At 38.9% G+C, this 20,207-nt stretch overlaps 1 protein-coding gene and 1 long non-coding RNA gene across 2 annotated transcripts; both read right to left on the minus strand.

Annotated features, from left to right (window-relative positions):
* Positions 1-9,695: 9,695 nt before the first annotated feature.
* On the minus strand, positions 9,696-12,930 carry LOC307037877. The gene is made up of 4 exons (XR_013807798.1): positions 12,844-12,930; positions 10,094-10,647; positions 9,910-9,995; positions 9,696-9,710 (listed from the first exon to the last, which is right to left on the minus strand). It is a non-coding gene; the product is annotated as an uncharacterized lncRNA (long non-coding RNA).
* Positions 12,931-14,407: 1,477 nt separating this feature from the next.
* On the minus strand, positions 14,408-17,181 carry LOC307037936 (zona pellucida sperm-binding protein 3-like). Its single transcript, XM_079679166.1, has 10 exons — positions 17,166-17,181; positions 16,641-16,782; positions 16,378-16,562; positions 16,036-16,299; positions 15,781-15,961; positions 15,602-15,707; positions 15,438-15,526; positions 14,792-14,883; positions 14,607-14,711; positions 14,408-14,518 (listed from the first exon to the last, which is right to left on the minus strand). The coding sequence occupies exons 4-10, from the start codon at positions 16,145-16,147 to the stop codon at positions 14,505-14,507; spliced, it is 699 nt and encodes a 232-aa protein (XP_079535292.1). The 5' UTR covers positions 16,148-16,299; positions 16,378-16,562; positions 16,641-16,782; positions 17,166-17,181; the 3' UTR covers positions 14,408-14,504.
* Positions 17,182-20,207: the final 3,026 nt, after the last annotated feature.

The raw sequence follows: 20,207 nt of genomic DNA on the forward strand, positions 1-20,207 counted from the left end.
CACACACCGAACGGCCTGATTATTACCCCTATTACTCGTTGTATGAAGGAAATGTCTGGTCACAAAGGCACATGATGTGTGTGTGTATGTGCTCTGCTCAGCTCCGCTGTGTGTGTGTGTATGTTCGGTGTGTTTGTGTGTGTCCAACAACGGCATTTGTTTTCAAATTACCATGAACAGTAATTTACACACATCTGGCCAACTCCATAGGTATGTGGGTGTTCCCAAAAGAAGTTAGTTTAATCTTAATCTCGATGTAGTTCTAAATGCTGTCGGAGTGCACCGGAACGAACGCCCCGGTATGACGTTATTATGGCTGGCAAACAAGCCTAGGGGTCTCCCTGACATTTCAGTTATATCAATATGTGTACAGTGGTCCTAATTTGTTTTGATTGTATCCTGGTTTTAAACGTTGTTAATATGTTTTGGATGCATATTGTTCTATTATTTGTTACATACAATGTAACAGCCTCATATTGCCATATTAGGCTATATTATATTATATATTATATTAATATTTGTAAAGCGGTCCTAATTTTTTGTTTTAATTGTATCCTGGTTTTAAACGTTATTAATATGTTTTGGATGCATATTAGTATTTCTTCAGGCTGTTAAAAACAATTAGCCTCTGTTGCCACCTGCTGGTGAGTAAATATTAAAATCAGCTAAAATTGACAACCGGTCCGCGATTTTTTTTTTATGTATCTGCCGGTCCTTGGCACAATAAAGGTTGGGAACCCCTGCTTTAGCTCACTGAGTCTCTCAATCTGACAGGAGAGGACTCTCCTCCACTTTGTTGTTGAAAAAGCTCCTTATATCCGTTAGCGTAGCTCGCTAGCACCAGAAGCTAACAACAACGATCCCCGGTACCAGTGCGCTCTCTCTCTCTCGCTCGCGCACACAAAAGGGCTCGTTCCACACACACACAGAGCCGAGCTTTAATGAAACACAGAGACCCAGACGGAATAGTACTGCATCATATTATTTTCGAATAAATAATTTTTAAATGTATGATTTTTTATTTTTTTATCTTTTACATTTTTTATTTTTACCATTTTTCCTCCTGGTCTCTCGCGTCCCCCCTGGTATGCCTCTGCGCCCCCCAGGGGGGGCGCGCCCCCCACTTTGAGAACCACTGGCTTAGTTGAATACTCGATTTTGATTGGTCAATTCAGAACACGTGACACATTGTTAATCCAGAACAGACAGATCGCTGTCATGGACTGAAATGAATAGAGCAGCGTCCTCTGGTGGCCTCTGTATTAGAGATGTTAAGATTCACCGATTCGCATCGGTGCACCGGCATAAACGTTCAAGATGCGAGTGCACCGGTTGAAAGCGTGCACATCGGCTACAGTTTGGGTTGAACTCGCGATGCATCGATTGCGTAGCGTCTTTGCATCGGTAAAAAACCGATTCATTCATATAAAATCCCCTTATCTTGTCAACGTTCAGCAGAGACGATCTTTGATATTTGCTTCGCCACTACGGAAAACGAGAGTCTCAGTTATCAACACACACGGAAGTTGAGGAGAAAGAGAAACACAGCGCAGCGAAAAATACCTACAAATCAAACGTTTGGCAACACTTCGGATTGTTCAAGAAAGACGGTGTAATAGTCATTTATGCTATATAGTTGACCGCAGGTCATGGAGAGTAATAAGGTATCCGTAGACCTTTGTATGAGGTATCTTTATTACTTAACAGGTCTACAGCCATGATACATAGATCCGTCCTAGATGCGGACTTGCATACACACAGTATCACTCCGCAGCCGCACCCCATCAGTAACGTCCTGATGGTATATGTGCGCGGCACTATTACTACAGACGGTCAACTTGAAAAATCACTCGCAAATTGTTAACGATGCCGAGCCGCTTTAAAGTACACAAGTAGTACGAGGAACTTAGCGACGCACATAAAGAGGCGACATGGGGTCTGCGGCTGAAAAGAGAAACTTGAAAGTGAGACATATGAGTTAAATCACTCAGTGAGGTGTTCTGTCAGAGAGAGGTGTTTAGCTTACAGCAGCCTGTGACGGCCAATAATAATTTAAATGTCTTCCTTACTGTAAGCAGTTATGAAATACCTGTTTGTGAAAGGTTATTTGTTGTCTTTATTGTTCAGATAGAAACCAATGCTTTCTGCTCACTGGTGTGTTAGCCTCTGAGTGTTAAGCACATCAGGCTGGCAGCTGTATGGGCATTGCTCTATGGTAGCTGTTATTTGCACATTGTTAATCATGAGCAATGCATCCTTACATTGTTTAACTGTGAGGTGTTATACAATTGTACTCTGGAGAGCTTTTAAAGGTAAAAAAATAAACGGCATGATGGGATGTGCAGTACCAAATATGTAAAGCACTTTTTTGTTAATGTATGATTTGCTGCATATAAGGAATAAAACAAAAATCCTCTGTCGTACCATATTGAAGTATCATTATTTTTGCATCGTGTTGAATCGCATCGTATCGCCCCGAATCGCATAATGTTGAATCAAATCGTATCGAACTGTATCGCAACAGGGGTGAATCGTATCGTATCGCATCGCCTGGTGTTTCAAAGGTATCGTTAATGTATCGTATCGTGGTAACGTATCGAGATGCGCATCGCATCGGCCTCAGTGATGGAGATGCACATCCCTACTCTGTATAGATCAGTCAGTCCAAAAAGAAACAAAAAGATAATTACCAACATTAAAGTGTAAGAGACATTTATTTAAAGTTAGCTTTAGCCTTTTTGATTGAGTTGGTGCAGATGCCAAAAGTGCATTAAGGTGGGAAAGATGTACAGAGTGTAACGCTCCAACAGATGATCTTTGTAAGGAGGCTTTCACATCAGAGACCGAGGCAGGCCCGGCTCCAGGATGAAATGACTGAGGGGGCTGTTAAAAAATCCGAGGGGGCGATTTTTTTTTCACAACAACGAAAAATACTGGCAATGTAATGAATTGACACACCAAGCTTTTTTCCTTCTCACTGCTCTAGAATCTCTTTGCTTCTTTATTTGTTATTCTGGATTTACCTCTGTCGTTCTGTTCTTTTCCTCTGATCTTTAATATTAGATAGCACATTATTAGATGGCCGAACTTTGTTTAACAGACTAACATTGATTTCCTCAATTTATAAATGGACAGGCTCTGTAATTATACCATAACCTTTTCTCCTCTATCCCTTAACTCGTCTTCCTATACAGATTTACTTACCTCTAGTCAAGTCAGGATTAAATAAACATTAATCTGGTTGATTTTTTATTTTCAGGATTGAATGTTCAAATCAAGGCCTAAAACCTGGCATGTCATAAGAAAGTGACTAATATATAAACCAAATGTAATATTGGATCAAATACTACACCAAATGGACAGACACAGATTAAAAATTAAAATAAAGTCCCCTGGTTTGTCTCTAGTCTAGAGTCTAACTGCCATGAGAAAAATCAAATCAATGGTCCAAAATCTGTCACGAGATGTCACTCATTGTACCAATATGGTTGATATAATACATAACATATTATTATTCTAGTAAAAGGGCTCGCTTTGGCAAAAACCTGATCCATTCAGCCCTAAATAATAACAAGTAACCATCACGTGTGGTGCTATCTGTAGTTGTTTGTCTTGTTTTTTGTTGATGTCAAACAACATGGATTTCAAGTCAATATACGAAAGTAAATCAAGAAATTAAGCAAACAAGCTGATCTTCAAGTTCCTCAAAAACACTGGTCTGAGGACAAGGATTTAATATGAACATTTAATAAATCAACAGTAGGTGGCGATATATGCTCCAAGGAGAAGCGATTCGCCAATAAAGACAAAAGAAGAAGAAGAAGAAGAAGTAGTAGAAGAAGAAATACGCTAACGCTACAAACAGGCACAACACTGTTACTCTGTTGTCACTGACATGTAACATTTGATTTAACCTTGCTCTATTTTTTTTAACGCACGTTCAAAAACGGGAACATTTTCGGGAGTTTCAACCGGGTACCAGCCACCGAAAACGGGGACGTTTTGGTCACCCATCCGACTGTGTTTACAGCTAGCACACACGCTAACATTAAGACTACTGTAGCTCACTTGGGGTTGAGGCTTTTTTACACGTTGCTTGACTGCCTGCCCACATATCTGATCTAAACATAGTAACGTGTATTCTGGAAAAAAAATATTTAAAGTTATTTAATAATTGTGACATTTATTGTACTTTTTGATGGATGAATGATGCTCAAAGTGAGCGCCGGGCCCGGACCGAGGCCTGGATCCAACTTGAAAAGGAGTTCTCGATTTAGGTTCAAATTTACTAAAGTACTTTTCGCTTTAGGTGAGAAAACGACTGCTGTGTCTCAAGTATTTTTTTCCAATACATAAATCTTAGTATCACTTTTAACAGCTCATACAGACTGCATTATAAGCCTATTAAAAGTGATACTAGGCGAAAAAGGACACTATAAAAAAGTTGCATGAGGAGACTACCTACATTTCCACGTTTGTAAGGTGTCATGTGTTACGTTAAGCTAATTCCATTGGATGTTGTCATATAATGACTCCTAGTGTCCTGTGCTTTAGTAAAACCTCCAGTATGTGAGTGTTGAAGATATGCATAGCATACAGTGTTCTTCCAGTTATGCACTTTGGCGGTGGTGGTGTTCGAGGGAATTTGGGGATCTTTGCACAGATGTATGAGAAAATAAACGTTTGTATTTTATGTACAGTATGTTATTAAACAACTGGGATTGGAACTGGCTCAGATTTAGTTTTGATTGTTGGTGTTTTGTCATATTCTGTGTTTTTAAAAAGGCTCTTTTTAGTCGGAGCCGTTCACCGTCATTGTGAGTGACTCCGTGCTGCGTGCCGTCATGGATCACTCTGGAAATGTTCCAACAAATATATAAAACATTTCAGAATCATCTTAAACTTGTTTTCTTTCGCTTTCACCTCATAAATATTGACTCACCTCACGTCATGTTTCAGTATTATCAGAAATGATTTATCCTGAAAACATGCATGAAAATATCCTGCTCCATCTATTAAAAATGTTTTTGATTTATTTTGATTTGATAACATTTGAATTACACGTAAAAAAAGAAAATTCACAAAGGACACAAAAACAAAATGTTCAAATAGAAAGTTTACTGAACTCAATCAAAAATATATATTTATTATTTAATTAAAACCAGATTTGTTTTGTATCAGATCATTATCAAGCAAGTTTTTGTATAACATTCTTAATTCCTTAATATGCAGTATCTCTAAGTAAAAGCTAAATAAATGTTGTCATATTGACAAAAAATGTCTTTAATTGCAATCATGTTAAGCCATATTTATGCATGAAGGTGTAGTAAAACGGCTAACACTAAGATAAAGCAACTTGATCATGACCAGACGTTTTGGAGTTGCTGATTTAATAGAAACATTTTAAGCATGTGACCTGTTGCAAGTTATTAAAACAAATGTTTTTCATTCTTCATAATCAGTAAACCTGCAGATAGGGTTAAATACAAACACCAAATTCGTTTTTCTGTTTGATCCACCTGCTGGTAGGAACAGAAAATATGTCCAGTTAAAACAGTTACAGTTATAAAACAAATACTCTGCACCTCATTGTTGCTTGAACCGAATTAGATGAAGTAACTTAGTTATTAGAAATTGCTCAAAAAAAAGTTACCCACCAACAAAATGTGTTTTCTGTAGGCCTTGAGACTTTCCTGTATTCTTTACCTGGTTCTCGTTCACATGCTCCTGGCTGTTCCTCTTGTTAAGAATTGCTCAGTTGCGTCATGGCCTCGTCAAACAGCGCTCTGGCAGTCCCTTTATACTCATTCCATGGCTTATCTCGGGTTTACTCCTTGACTTCTTCAGCCAACTTCTCTTTTACTGCTTTCATCAAAACCTCTTCCAGCACATTTTCTTCTTCTGTGAATATCAGTTCCTCAATCAGATGTTTACTGTCGAAACAACATGGTACTTTTTCACAGCATTTGCATCGTTCACAGAATGACAAGATGAAAGCCACAATAGTGATACAAAATGCCCAAAAGCCACCGTAATGATGAAGAAAGATAAAGAAAGAAAGATGGTTATATTATAACAGCAAAACTGCATTCCTGTTGTTTTTTTTGGTAAAGTAGATCGAGAGTGGAAGCACTCACCTGGGAAGAGTTTTTCAGTTCTTCAATGATGACTCTCTGGTTGTCCGTGATATTCGCCTCAGCTTTGCAGGCTAACTGTACCTGTTTCTCAGAGCCGTCATTCTTACAGCAAACATACCAGTCTCCATCGAAGAGCACAAAAGCAACCCACAGCAGACAAACTAAAAAAGCCTTGAGAATGTGAAGGAAATAAAAACACCAAGGAACTTCCTGGCATTTAGTGCATGAGCACCAGTTTCTACAGGCACTTTGAAAATAACTGTTTGTCCACAGTGTGAAGAAAGTCATTATTAAGACTGGCAGAACCATGAACGAGTCTCAGCCTGAGTGTTGTGGTTCACAATCGCACGCAAATTCCTTTTCAAGCAGAATATTGTAGGTCAGGGGTGCCCACACTTTTTTGGCTGGTGAGCTACTTTTGAAATGACCAGCTCTACCAACCAAAAATAAAATCCCAAATTGCAAGGGGGCTGAATAACATGTTTTATTTATAACAACTCTATTTGGGTTCTTGAACAGAAACAAATACATAAAACTAAAAACACATGTTAACCTCTCTCCCTCTCCTCTCTCTCTGTTAAGAAACACATAACAAGCAGGCTAAGAAACCACTCTCCAATAAGCAAGTGGAATGGATTTGATAGTGAAGCACTGACACAGCTCTCTACAAAGTGTGGCGAGTGGATAGACCGATTCACGGACTTTCTACATGGTTAAAGTGGGGGGTTCAAAACTAATCATTTCAAAAAGTGTCATATAATGGCTGCGACGCCCATGATACAAAAAAGACAGTTCCTCTCCTAGTTCAATAAATATTAGGCTAAATCATCGTCTCTTTAGTCATGAAGCACAGAGACAGCTCTGGTTAAAGTCACAAATGACATTCTAATAGCCTCAGACAAGGGACTTGTCTCTATTCTTGTCTTGCTCGATCTTAGTGCTGCATTTGATACTATCGACCATGATATCCTATTGCAAAGACGAGAGCACTTAGTTGGCATACAGGGAACTGCTTTAGGCTGGTTTAGGTCCTATCTATCTGAACGCTCTCAGTTTGTACGTGTCAACGATGAATCTTCCATGCAAACCAAAGTTAGCCATGGAGTGCCACAGGGCTCAGTGCTTGGACCTATTTTGTTCACACTATATATGCTTCCGTTAGGCAATATTATAAGGAATCATTCTGTAAACTTTCATTGTTATGCGGATGATACTCAACTATATTTATCAATCAAGCCTGATGAAATTAATCATCTAAATAAAATTCAAGACTGCCTCAAGAACTTAAAAACGTGGATGAGCTTACTTTTTTTGATGTTAAACACGACCAAAACTGAAGTTATTGTACTTGGCCCGAAGAATCTACGAAACAAATTATCTAAAGATATACTAACTATGGATGGCATTAATTTTGCCTCCAGTGAGACTGTAAGGAATCTTGGTGTTATATTTGATCAGGATTTATCCTTTAACGCCCACATAAAATCAATTTCAAGGACCGCCTACTTCCATCTACGTAACATTGCAAAAATCAGGCATATCTTGCCTCAAAACGATGCAGAGAAGCTAGTCCATGCATTTGTTACTTCAAGGCTGGATTATTGTAACTCCTTATTATCAGGGTGTACCAAGAAGTCAGTCAAGTTGCTTCAGCTGATTCAAAATGCTGCAGCTCGTGTACTAACCAGAGTTAGGAAAAGGGACCACATTACTCCTGTTCTGGCTGCCTTACACTGGCTCCCTATAGAACACAGGATATCATTTAAAATTCTTCTTCTCGCCTACAAAGCCCTTAATGGGCAGGCGCCATCTTACCTTAAAGAACTCATTATACCCTACTGTCCTACTAGGGCATTGCGTTCCAAGAATGCAGGGTTGTTGGTTGTTCCTAGAGTCTCTAAAAGTACAATGGGAGCCAGAGCCTTTTCTTATCAAGCTCCACTTTTGTGGAATCAGCTTCCAGTTTGTGTTCGGGCGGCAGACACCCTATCCGTTTTTAAGAGTGCGCTTAAGACCTTCCTTTTTGATAAAGCTTATAGTTAGGGCTGATTAGATTCAGCCCCTAGTTTTGCTGATATAGGCTTAGTTTGTTAGTTTGTCGGGGGACATCTTACTTCTTCCTTCTCTGTCTATACCTGTGTACTCATGTTCCGATTAACCCAGCTTCCCCAAATTTCTTTCTTTTTGGTGTCTACTGTATATACGCCGGGATCCGGAGTCATGGATGATCCTGCGGTCCTGTTTCATGGATCGCGAGTCCTGGATCTTGAGTCGTGGCTGTGGTCCTGGATCATAAGTCCTGGATGGATATCCTCGTGGATTCATCTTCCCATTATACACACATGCATTTCCAAACATTTGGACTACCTATGTTGCAAATGTATTATCTTTTCAATTTACACACGGCATCTATTGCACGTCTGTCCGTCCTGGGAGAGGGATCCCTCCTGTTGCTCTCCCTGAGGTTTCTCCCTTTTTTCCCCTTTAAACTGTGAGTTTTCTCTGGAAGTTTTTCCTTGTACGATGTGAGGGTCTAAGGACAGAGGGTGTCGTATTGTCATACTGATATTCTGTACAAACTGTGAAGTCCACTGAGACAAATGTAACATTTGTGATATTGGGCTATATAAATAAACTCATTGAACCAGAACAGCAACATATTTCAGCTAAGGTGAATAGGAGCGATAGAGTGTATTATGTACCAAGAATCAGTCTGCAATTGACAGAGTTTGACAATTACATGTTGAACCTTATGGAACAAGTCCATACAACAAAAAAGGGCCAATTGAGTACAGTGCTGAAAAGCTTTGAATCCATTCTTTTCATTGTTCAGCCATAATATTCTTTGGACAATTACTGAGTTTAGCCTTGACCTGCTTGAAGAATACAGCATTAACAGTTAATGCTTATCATGTAAGTATTTTTAGAGTTCTTGTTTGGAAATTTGAACAAAAAGTTGAACCTAATCATATTGCTTTCAAAGATTTAGTGTGATCAATATTTCTGGGAAATTGACACAGGAAAAAAGTTAATGACATTGAGCAGAGCTGGAAATGTTCCCAGAAATAAGACAAGGTCATCAAGATTCAGTAATACAGCTCAGTTTAAACCATTTCACACAAAAGGCAAGTCAAACCCAATAATTTGAGAACTTCAATGAAGTGGTTCGGAAACTTTTTTTTAATTTTTATTGGCCACATACAATCTGAAATGCAAAGAGAACCAATAATAAAAACCAAATTCAGATTGAAGAAACCAGTCAGCATAATGGATCCATTCCTGTTGGGAGAACAAAGTTTATAATAGCCGTTCAGAATAAATGTATATTGCAATACGAAACCCTTACCTTCAGGAATTCATATCTATGATGGTAAATGGCCCAATGACTGCTTTTTGTACCATTCCATGGTTCTCTGCAAAAATACATATTTTAGTACAAGTCAACCAAACAAGTGTAAAACAGCAGAAGTTGTGTACATACCTGACGCAACACTCCTCTGCCTCCTTGACTTGCATTTCGATTCACAGCAGTCACAAAGATTGCTCTGGGCCAAGTTGTCCAGCAACTCCCAACTGAGTTCATGAAGATTGGATGAAAAGATCATTAAAATGCATCTCAACTCTTTCAAATAAAGTCTCCACAAAGTTTGAATAGTTATGAACGGGATCCATCTGTATCTTCAGTAGACTGGGCTTAAGCTGAATAAGTCATCTCATGTAAAACAAATTAACCTACAAGTCAAATTCTGATATATTAAAGTACTATTTTTACCCATGCCCTTCGACAAAGTGGCAGGCTTTCTTAGTGCTGTCAAGACCATTGGGATCCCAAGCCAAAAGTTTGCAGTGGATAAAGACCTGTTGAGTAGAGGGGAAATATAGGCGTCATGGCATAAATTAATCTCAGTATCCACAATAAAACCTTGAATCTGAAAAAAATGTAAAGGCCAATGTACCTCTTCTCCCATAGCAAACGTAAAGGTCTGAAGTGATAGGCGGATCTCCGATGACTTTTGCCTTGGTTCGAATTTTGATCGTGACGACACACTTTCCAAAAGACATCTGTTGGGTTACAGAAAATGTATGAGCATTACTACCAAGGTTTCCACCAAAATACGTTTTTTTAAATCAATGCTCATTGCCGAGAGTACCCTTTATTGGAGATGATAGGGTACATGGTGCTTTCAGGGTACAGCTCTGGTGTGGTAGCTGCTACACATTCCTCAAGAAGCAGCAGCAAGGGCTGATGGGTGTTCTGCACCACACTAGCCATGATGGGGATGATGGAGCCCAGAGGAAAGCGTGTAGATTCAGCAGGGCCTGAGAAGTCGTCTAGGGCAGTAAACAGAGGAAGAGTCATTAAGTTACAAAAGTCAGGGAGAGCTGCCGTTCGTAGAGAGTTTCTCATGTTGTTTACCCACCATTCATCAGGCCAATGTTAAACTGCAGATCTCCTAGACTGTAGGTTTTAAACACCGGGTCATAGATCGTAGCATACCAGTCTTTGGGCCTGCAATAAATAAAGCAGAATGGTACAGAAAATGCTGCAAAGTGAAACTTTTGAACTTAGTTTTTTTACTCCTACGGACAAATTCTTTATTCTTATTCCGCCGGGTTATTTTGTCCGTCTTCTTCTCCCACATCGCAGAAATTCCGTTCAAATATTACTTCTCATTCATAATTCCCGAGATACATCCCATAATTAATCACATTTTTAACATGGAAGTTAATGGAGAAACTCTTCAGACTTGAAAAATCGTCATGCAACTTCAACTGCAAACTGTTCCTTCACACAGAAACCTCATTCCAACTTTAAAATGTTACACATCTTTCTGACATTATTCATATTCAACTTTTAAATCAGATTCATACTTTTAAAAATATTAAACATTGCTCAGACCTTGATAAAGAGGCCTTCTTCAGATTTTACCATGAGTGTGTATTGCGCAGCTCGTTAAGGCTAGAGTACTTGAGTCACAGCTAAAGTGGAGGACTGCTTGAAATTCGCCTTCATATATATATTTTTTAAACCTGCCATAATTCCCAAACCCTACACTCCTGAGACATCCTTTCTCATGAGAAACGTAGAAAAACATCTCGTAGCTCCATTAGAGCATGTTGCGCATTCAGGCTCATCTTTCCTCACAGCAGCAGCCGCACACCTTTAGTTAGTCTGCCAAAAATGACAAATTACTGATGCAAAACTACAAACAAAGCACACTTCAGATGCCAAGGGTTCTTGAGATGCTTCAACGATATATGTTACGGTTCTTCGACAAAACATTCACATGCAACACGTTTATCTCTCATTCAGAACAATGGAAAGGCTCTCCTCTCACTGATAACTGCACATCACCATGGAAACCTTTGATCTCTGGGCTCAAGGATAGGTGTTTCATAACATCGTTAGCTCAAACACCTGTGTGATGGAACATGATGATGTCATAACTCCAACTGACATGCTCAGAACGCCACCAATCACCACATGATGGTTAACACTGTGGCCCTGAACAGTTCTACATCAAATCTGATGTTGCGTGATATGGTGTTACTATGGCAACGCATCCCTCTCCTTAAAACACGATGTCGCTGTAACTCCAATGGACACGGTCCAATTGTCCCCCAATCTTCACTTGTATATCACCGGTCCATGCCTCAACAGCTGTACGCCAAATCTGAGATCTCACCATATGCCGTTTCCATGGAAACGCATCCCTCGCCTTAAGACACGATGTTGTTGTGATACCTAAGCAAATTGTCTGAAACAGCACCATACTTCAGATAATGGTTAATGATCTGGCCCTCAACAGCTCTATGTCAATTATGGAGTTTCATCCTATGCCTTTCCATGGAAACGCATCCCTCGCCATAAAACACGATGTTGCTATAACTCCTGTGGAAATTGTCAAAGTGCTAAAACTTCAAATGTGCTAACAGTCCAGCCGTGAAGACATCTACGGGACATTTGAGATATCAAATTCCGTTGCCATGGTAACACAATGCTTGCCATGAAACATGGTTCTCATAACTTCAGTGAAAACGCTCCAAACTGCCCAAAATTTCACAGGTTCGATAACGATGAAGCCATCCACATATCTAAGCATATTATGGGGTGTCAAATACCGTTGCCATGGCGACAGATCATTCATCATAAAGTTATTTCAATAGTTTGCAGTTCAAATATTCTACTGCTTTTCCAAGCTTTTTTTACTTTCTTTTCTTCTCACACATTCAAGCCCCCAGTGTTCATGTATCATTTCAATCTAAATTCTTCACTTTCTTCTTACATATTACATTTAAGCATAGCAATTCAGCATCAGCATAAAGTATTGCCACTAGCAATTTCTTCAGGAATTGCATTCTCTAGTTATGAACTGTTACACCTAAGCTAAAAGACTTGTACCTTAGGGATTGTTCTCAGTAAATGGGTACTTTTTGTTGAGAATAGATAAAGCTAATATAGGAATAGAACAGAAACAGGCTGTAGATTCCCTAAATCAGTCTCCCATTCATTGTCTATATAGCAGCTTCAGACTTTATACCTGATGACATCACAAGTTTGGGACGGACTTCCATGCTTGGTGGTTTTGAGAGGGAGAAGCTTATTAACAAATTGAACTTTCCCAGGCCATAAAAATGCCACATTGGAACTGTTAGTTTAGGGTAGTGTCACCCTTTAGCACCTTATGTTGGTATGAACACTAACCTCTCATATGCACAGACAACTGGGCGGGTGAAGGCCAAATTGTAAGAATCCGCAGAAGCAACGTAGGTCAGATCATTGCTGTACACCAGTGCATCCCCGGTGACCTGTTAGAGAGACAAAGATCCCCCTGAGAGAGCTGTAGGAAATATAGCAGACTCACAGCTTGTAGGTTTAAAATATATATATACACATACCAGTCTCCTAAAGTTACAGTCAGTGAGATCCACATAGAAGTAGGCCTCTCCTGCTGAGAAGCTAGTTGGGAAACAGTTACCCAGACGGAGAAGCGACGTGTCGGCCTGGGGTCGGCTTTCTGTCCACATCAGCGTCACAAAATCTGGCCCACAGTCCACTTTCATGTCTGCAACACAAATAAATTAAGTTCAGACTCAAATATTTGAGTCAAGGTTAATAACAAGACTTTAATTGTTTCCAGTCTTACCTGCATATACCGCCATGGCAGCTGCCAGGCTCAGAAGCAGTGCACCTTGACAAAATGAAACCATCATGACCGAATGCTTGCTACTGACACAGTGCATGTTCTTATACCTTGTTCCTGAGAGGCATTCATCAAGATAACGTATTTCACCTGGTGCCTGTCAACAGTCCCAGCTGCAGCAGATAGCACACTGATTACAGCATGGGGAGCATCCAATCACATTAGCCCTTACACCCAATTCATTTTTATTCAGCTTCATCAGCAGCACAAAATCACCATTTGTTCAAGTCAATTTATTATCCTGTGTGACTACCTTCCATCCTTATTTAAAACACTTTAAGGATGATAGTGCATGGGTTGTCTTAATGTTTTGATTTAGTTTTGCTGTTATATATATTATTAATATATGTATACGTTGGGATTCTTTGTTCAACTTCAAATCATGCAAGAAAAAGTTCTCTTTGAGAATTAAAAGGCAACTCATTTCTAAACAAATGATCATTTGGGGGAAGTTAGTATTCCTTTATCAGATGTCCTGTCCTATTCAAATGTGTCATTTTGATATCTTTGACCTAATGGAAACTCAAGTTAAGGGAAAAAGGTACATTTAAGTTGTATTCAGTGAGAAAATATCCACACTCACACATCTGAATATTAGCTGTGTTGCTATGATGTCCTCTTTTAACTGCATAAACACGTGCCATGCAGGCCATCCCCATTGGTTTTATATTCATGGCCAGAAAGTAAACTATGCTACATTCAACTGCAGGCATGAGTGCCCAGAAAATAAATTCAGATCAGAATTGTCTTTTCAAATGAGGCTCAACATAAATAATTGCCATAGTTGTAATACCAGACAGATCACCAATAGCTTTTAAATCTGGTGGTGTATGTAATGTCAGAATGTACATCATGTGCAGAGCTCAATGTAAAATGGAAAGTGAAAGAAATTCAGGGGCTATACTCCAACTCACATGGCCATTAAAGGTTACATTATAATTGACGGTATCTTTCAATGACAAAAGTCACACATAATTAGTAAAGTTCTACTGATGGGACAGATGGACACAGTTGAGGACAGTAGGACCTTCATATGAAGTAAAGATTCTCGTTTTATACTCAACAGGAGTTAACAACAGTTTTATTTATACAGAGATTATAGACTACTTTAATCTGCATATGGATGTCGTCCACCTGGGCCCTCTGTTCAGTCTCCCCATTCTTAGACTGGACTTCCTGTTGACAAAATGTTTAGCAACGTTAGTCTTATGGCAAGTTTTTAACAAAACTTCAAGACAAACACCATAAATAAATACTCATTAACCTTGGTCAGCAATGGAAACTTCTGATGCATTGTGGGCATTTTGTTGCGTTGGATCCATTATGATCAGGGGTCCCAACACAGAAGTGTGCATGAAGCCGTTGGATTCTGAGGTGGAAAAAACCAACAATAACTTCAGAATGAAAAAGAGTAGATTAAAAAAGCACACAAGTTAGCATGAGAGATACCCCATTCGTCTCCTCTCTTGGAGCGAGTGTTGCAGGTCCTAGAACAGCAGTCACACATGGAGCTCTGCATGGGGTCATCCAGGAGTTCCCATCTGAGGAGGCAGCAATCGTTAAGGCTCAAATACATCAGCATGGCTTTAAAACATTTTGTATACACAGAAGAAAAAAGCCGTTATAAAATGGTGTGATGTTTCTATAAAAAACAAACTGGTAAAATTATAAATATCAAATTAATGACCAAAAGATATATTTCCATCTACAGTGCAGAAAAAGGTTAGCATCTTACAAAAGCTCAGGGCTTTTTTTATTTTATAAATCTCATTAGGTTGGCTGATCATTTGAGTGCCCCTCCTTTTAAAACAAATATATTGTTATTCTCAAATATTTTACAATTATCATTCGTCACAATTGTTGTCTATACTTTGTTAGTTAGCAGGTGATCATTTTGTATAGATATATAAAAGCACAATACTGATCAAAGTACATGCATTGATCTACTTCAAGTTGGATATCTTATGCTAAAATAAGCTAGCATCCTTGGCTAATGGTGCATACTTGTTGCTCATGGCATCAGTTGCATTCATCATATTAAACTGCTGGCCAGAACATTTTCACGTACTTCCAACAAATCAAACTCTTCCCTTACCGCTCATTTTCCTTTACATAGTGGCAAGCTTTCTTGCTCTCACTTAGAACTTCAGGATCCCATGCGAGCAGTTTGCAGTGAATGTACACCTGAGGAGCACATGAAACATACATGTTTGCTAGGAACCAAATATTCTTTAGAGCACTTTACATTTACCCCCTCACCTCCTCGCCGAGACCAAACTTGAAGGACTGCAGGTAGAGGATGATTGCAGACGAGTGGTACCGAGGGAGAAACCTGGAGTTTCCCTTCACACTGTCCAGGAGACACCTGAAGAAAATCAGATCAGCGATAAGGACTAAACTCCAGAAAACAGTGAAAGAAATCAGAGACTGGATCTCACCCCTTATTTCTAATGATGGGATACACATTGCTGTTAGCCTGCAGCTCAGGCGTAGTGGCTGCCACACATTCCTCCATGAGCAGCAGCAATGGCTGATGGGACTTCTGCTCCACTGTTGCCCATATTGGCATGAAGGAGCCCAGGGGGATGACATTTGTCTCCGCTACCGCTGTCATTTGTTCTGTGAGGGGAAAAGTAAAAACGGCTCAGTGTGCATTTTTTGAGTGTTTTGCCTTTGGGAGCATGAGCCCTCACCATTTAGGAGCAGCATGTGGAACTCCAGCCCTCCTCGGCCTTCGGCAACGCCTGACCCCGGGTTCAGGAAAGGAGGAACCCAACCCTTAGGTCTGAAACATATTAACAACATTTATCCCACAGCTTTAAACTTGAATTTAAATAAGAAAGCAACTCCTACCTTGGATAAACGCACTCGATGGGATACACATAAGCTGCAGGACTCGACCTTGGTTGGGGCCTGAAAGTCAGCTCATTTTTGTAGATGAGATTCTTCCCTTTCACCTGAAGAAAAAAAAAGAAGCTCATTATGACATTGAAAAGGCTGAGAGGTATTTTGGTGAAACATGGCAGTTACATTACCAGTCTTTTAAAATTGCAGTCATCTAGTTTGTAGTTAAACTCAGCTTTCCCCTCTCCCCTGGGCAGAACATGAAACCCAGATGGCATGCAGGTTCCGAGGAAGTGACGAGCTGCATATTGCCGCAGCCTCGAGGGGATCGTCCATGTGATGCTTATGGAGTCTTTTTCACACTGTACTTTGATTTCTGCAAACAAATCATTATTATATATTTCCCTACATTCCCCAACAAAAGCAGATGTTTACATACATGTGCTAAGCATACCTGCATTGGCAACAGTCGTCGCAAAAAGAGTCACGACTATCACACCTAGGTAGAGTTGAGTCCCCATGACTGAATGATCTAGATCACACAGGAAGTGGCACCATTTGTAGACTCCCTGCCAAATGAGCTGAACGAGCAACACCTGTGTGAGAGCCGGGCAGCACCTGTCTACTTATATGGGGTGTCATTTCACATTCAATTTCATTGTAGAGTTTTCATTTGGATCATTTATATTACACTTATTCAAGTACATTTTTATTTATCTGCCTAATTGCTTCTTTTTCTTTATTCTACTGAATTTATTTTTCAAAAACTACCTGATTATTTTACATACAACACTATTTATAAAACAATACAACAATTCAGATGAAACTACTTAAAGGCAATTTTCTAAAATCAGCCCAACCATAACAAGCTTCCAAGTCAATATACCTACAGGTTAGTAAGTCAGAGATGTGAAACTACATTTAACCTTTTGTTTTACATTAATTAATAAATGATTATGGGAAGTGCCCTTTTTCTCACTTGAGCTCCCGCCCCCCAAAATGTCTGTGCACGTCCCTGGCCCCCACCGTCGGTAAATGGAAGTACTACAAAGAACCCTGTTAATTATGTGCAGTTATTTCACGACTTGTATTACATGGCTTAGTTGAATACTCGATTTTGATTGGTCAATTCAGAACACGTGACACATTGTTAATCCAGAACAGACAGATCGCTGTCATGGACTGAAATGAATAGAGCAGCGTCCTCTGGTGGCCTCTGTATAGATCAGTCAGTCCAAAAAGAAACAAAAAGATAATTACCAACATTAAAGTGTAAGAGACATTTATTTAAAGTTAGCTTTAGCCTTTTTGATTGAGTTGGTGCAGATGCCCAAAGTGCATTAAGGTGGGAAAGATGTACAGAGTGTAACGCTCCAACAGATGATCTTTGTAAGGAGGCTTTCACATCAGAGACCGAGGCAGGCCCGGCTCCAGGATGAAATGACTGAGGGGGCTGTTAAAAAATCCGAGGGGGCGATTTTTTTTTCACAACAACGAAAAATACTGGCAATGTAATGAATTGACACACCAAGCTTTTTTCCTTCTCACTGCTATACAATCTCTTTGCTTCTTTATTTGTTATTCTGGATTTACCTCTGTCGTTCTGTTCTTTTCCTCTGATCTTTAATATTAGATAGCACATTATTAGATGGCCGAACTTTGTTTAACAGACTAACATTGATTTCCTCAATTTATAAATGGACAGGCTCTGTAATTATACCATAACCTTTTCTCCTCTATCCCTTAACTCGTCTTCCTATACAGATTTACTTACCTCTAGTCAAGTCAGGATTAAATAAACATTAATCTGGTTGATTTTTTATTTTCAGGATTGAATGTTCAAATCAAGGCCTAAAACCTGGCATGTCATAAGAAAGTGACTAATATATAAACCAAATGTAATATTGGATCAAATACTACACCAAATGGACAGACACAGATTAAAAATTAAAATAAAGTCCCCTGGTTTGACTCTAGTCTAGAGTCTAACTGCCATGAGAAAAATCAAATCAATGTTCCAAAATCTGTCACGAGATGTCACTCATTGTACCAATATGGTTGATATAATACATAACATATTATTATTCTAGTAAAAGGGCTCGCTTTGACAAAAACCTGATCCATTCAGCCCTAAATAATAACAAGTAACCATCACGTGTGGTGCTATCTGTAGTTGTTTGTCTTGTTTTTTGTTGATGTCAAACAACATGGATTTCAAGTCAATATACGAAAGTAAATCAAGAAATTAAGCAAACAAGCTGATCTTCAAGTTCCTCAAAAACACTGGTCTGAGGACAAGGATTTAATATGAACATTTAATAAATCAACAGTAGGTGGCGATATATGCTCCAAGGGGAAGCGATTCGCCAATAAAGACAAAAGAAGAAGAAGAAGAAGAAGAAGAAGAAGAAGAAGAAATAGAAGAAGAAATACGCTAACGCTACAAACAGGCACAACACTGTTACTCTGTTGTCACTGACATGTAACATTTGATTTCACCTTGCTCTATTTTTTTTAACGCACGTTCAAAAACGGGAACATTTTCGGGAGTTTCAACCCGGGTACCATCACCGAAAACGGGGACGTTTTGGTCACCCATCCGACTGTGTTTACAGCTAAGCACACACGCTAACATTAAGACTAGCTCACTTGGGGTTGAGGCTTTTTTACACGTTGCTTGACTGCCTGCCCACATATCTGATCTAAACATAGTAACGTGTATTGTGGAAAAAAATTATTTAAAGTTATTTAATAATTGTGACATTTATTGTACTTTTTGATGGATGAATGATGCTCAAAGTGAGCGCCGGGCCCGGACCGAGGCCTGGATCCAACTTGAAAAGGAGTTCTCGATTTAGGTTCAAATTGACTAAAGTACTTTTCGCTTTAGGTGAGAAAACGACTGCTGTGTCTCAAGTATTTTTTTCCAATACATAAATCTTAGTATCACTTTTAACAGCTCATACAGACTGCATTATAAGCCTATTAAAAGTGATACTAGGCGAAAAAGGACACTATAAAAAAAGATGCATGAGGAGACTACCTACATTTCCACGTTTGTAAGGTGTCATGTGTTACGTTAAGCTAATTCCATTGGATGTTGTCATATAATGACTCCTAGTGTCCTGTGCTTTAGTAAAACCTCCAGTATGTGAGTGTTGAAGATATGCATAGCATACAGTGTTCTTCCAGTTATGCACTTTGGCGGTGGTGGTGTTCGAGGGAATTTGGGGATCTTTGCACAGATGAGAAAATAAACGTTTTTATTTTATGTACAGTATGTTATTAAACAACTGGGATTGGAACTGGCTCAGATTTAGTTTTGATTGTTGGTGTTTTGTCATATTCTGTGTTTTTAAAAAGGCTCTTTTTAGTCGGAGCCGTTCACCGTCATTGTGAATGACTCCGTGCTGTGTGCCGTCATGGATCACTCTGGAAATGTTCCAACAAATATATAAAACATTTCAGAATCATCTTAAACTTATTTTCTTTTGCTTTCACCTCATAAATATTGACTCACCTCACGTCATGTTTCAGTATTATCAGAAATGATTTATCCTGAAAACATGCATGAAAATATCCTGCTCCATCTATTAAAAATGTTTTGATTTATTTTGATTTGATAACATTTGAATTACACGTAAAAAAGAAAATTCACAAAGGACACAAAAACGAAATGTTCAAATAGAAAGTTTACTGAACTCAATCAGAATATATATTTATTATTTAATTAAAACCAGATTTGTTTTGTATCAGATCATTATCAAGCAAGTTTTTGTATAACATTCTTAATTCCTTAATATGCAGTATCTCTAAGTAAAAGCTAAATAAATGTTGTATTGACAAAAAATGTCTTTAATTGCAGTCATGTTAAGCCATATTTATGCATGAAGGTTTAGTAAAACGGCTAACACTAAGATAAAGCAACTTGATCATGACCAGACGTTTTGGAGTTGCTGATTTCATAGAAACATTTTAAGCATGTGACCTGTTGACAAAAAAAACTAATTTGAGTATTTAA

Source organism: Notothenia rossii, assembly GCF_949606895.1.
Source record: "Notothenia rossii genome assembly, chromosome: 4".
Taxonomy (NCBI): domain Eukaryota; kingdom Metazoa; phylum Chordata; class Actinopteri; order Perciformes; family Nototheniidae; genus Notothenia; species Notothenia rossii.

What these genes read in the sequence shown, in the direction of transcription:
- LOC307037936 (XM_079679166.1), bottom strand. Translation starts at nt 16,147, where the DNA reads ATGTTGTTAATATGTTTCAGACCTAAGGGTTGGGTTCCTCCTTTCCTG. An exon ending in CCACATGCTGCTCCTAAATG is followed by an intron (nt 15,962 to 16,035) that starts GTGAGGGCTCAT and finishes TTCCCCTCACAG; the next exon opens with AACAAATGACAGCGGTAGCG. An exon ending in CCCATCATTAGAAATAAGGG is followed by an intron (nt 15,708 to 15,780) that starts GTGAGATCCAGT and finishes GATTTTCTTCAG; the next exon opens with GTGTCTCCTGGACAGTGTGA.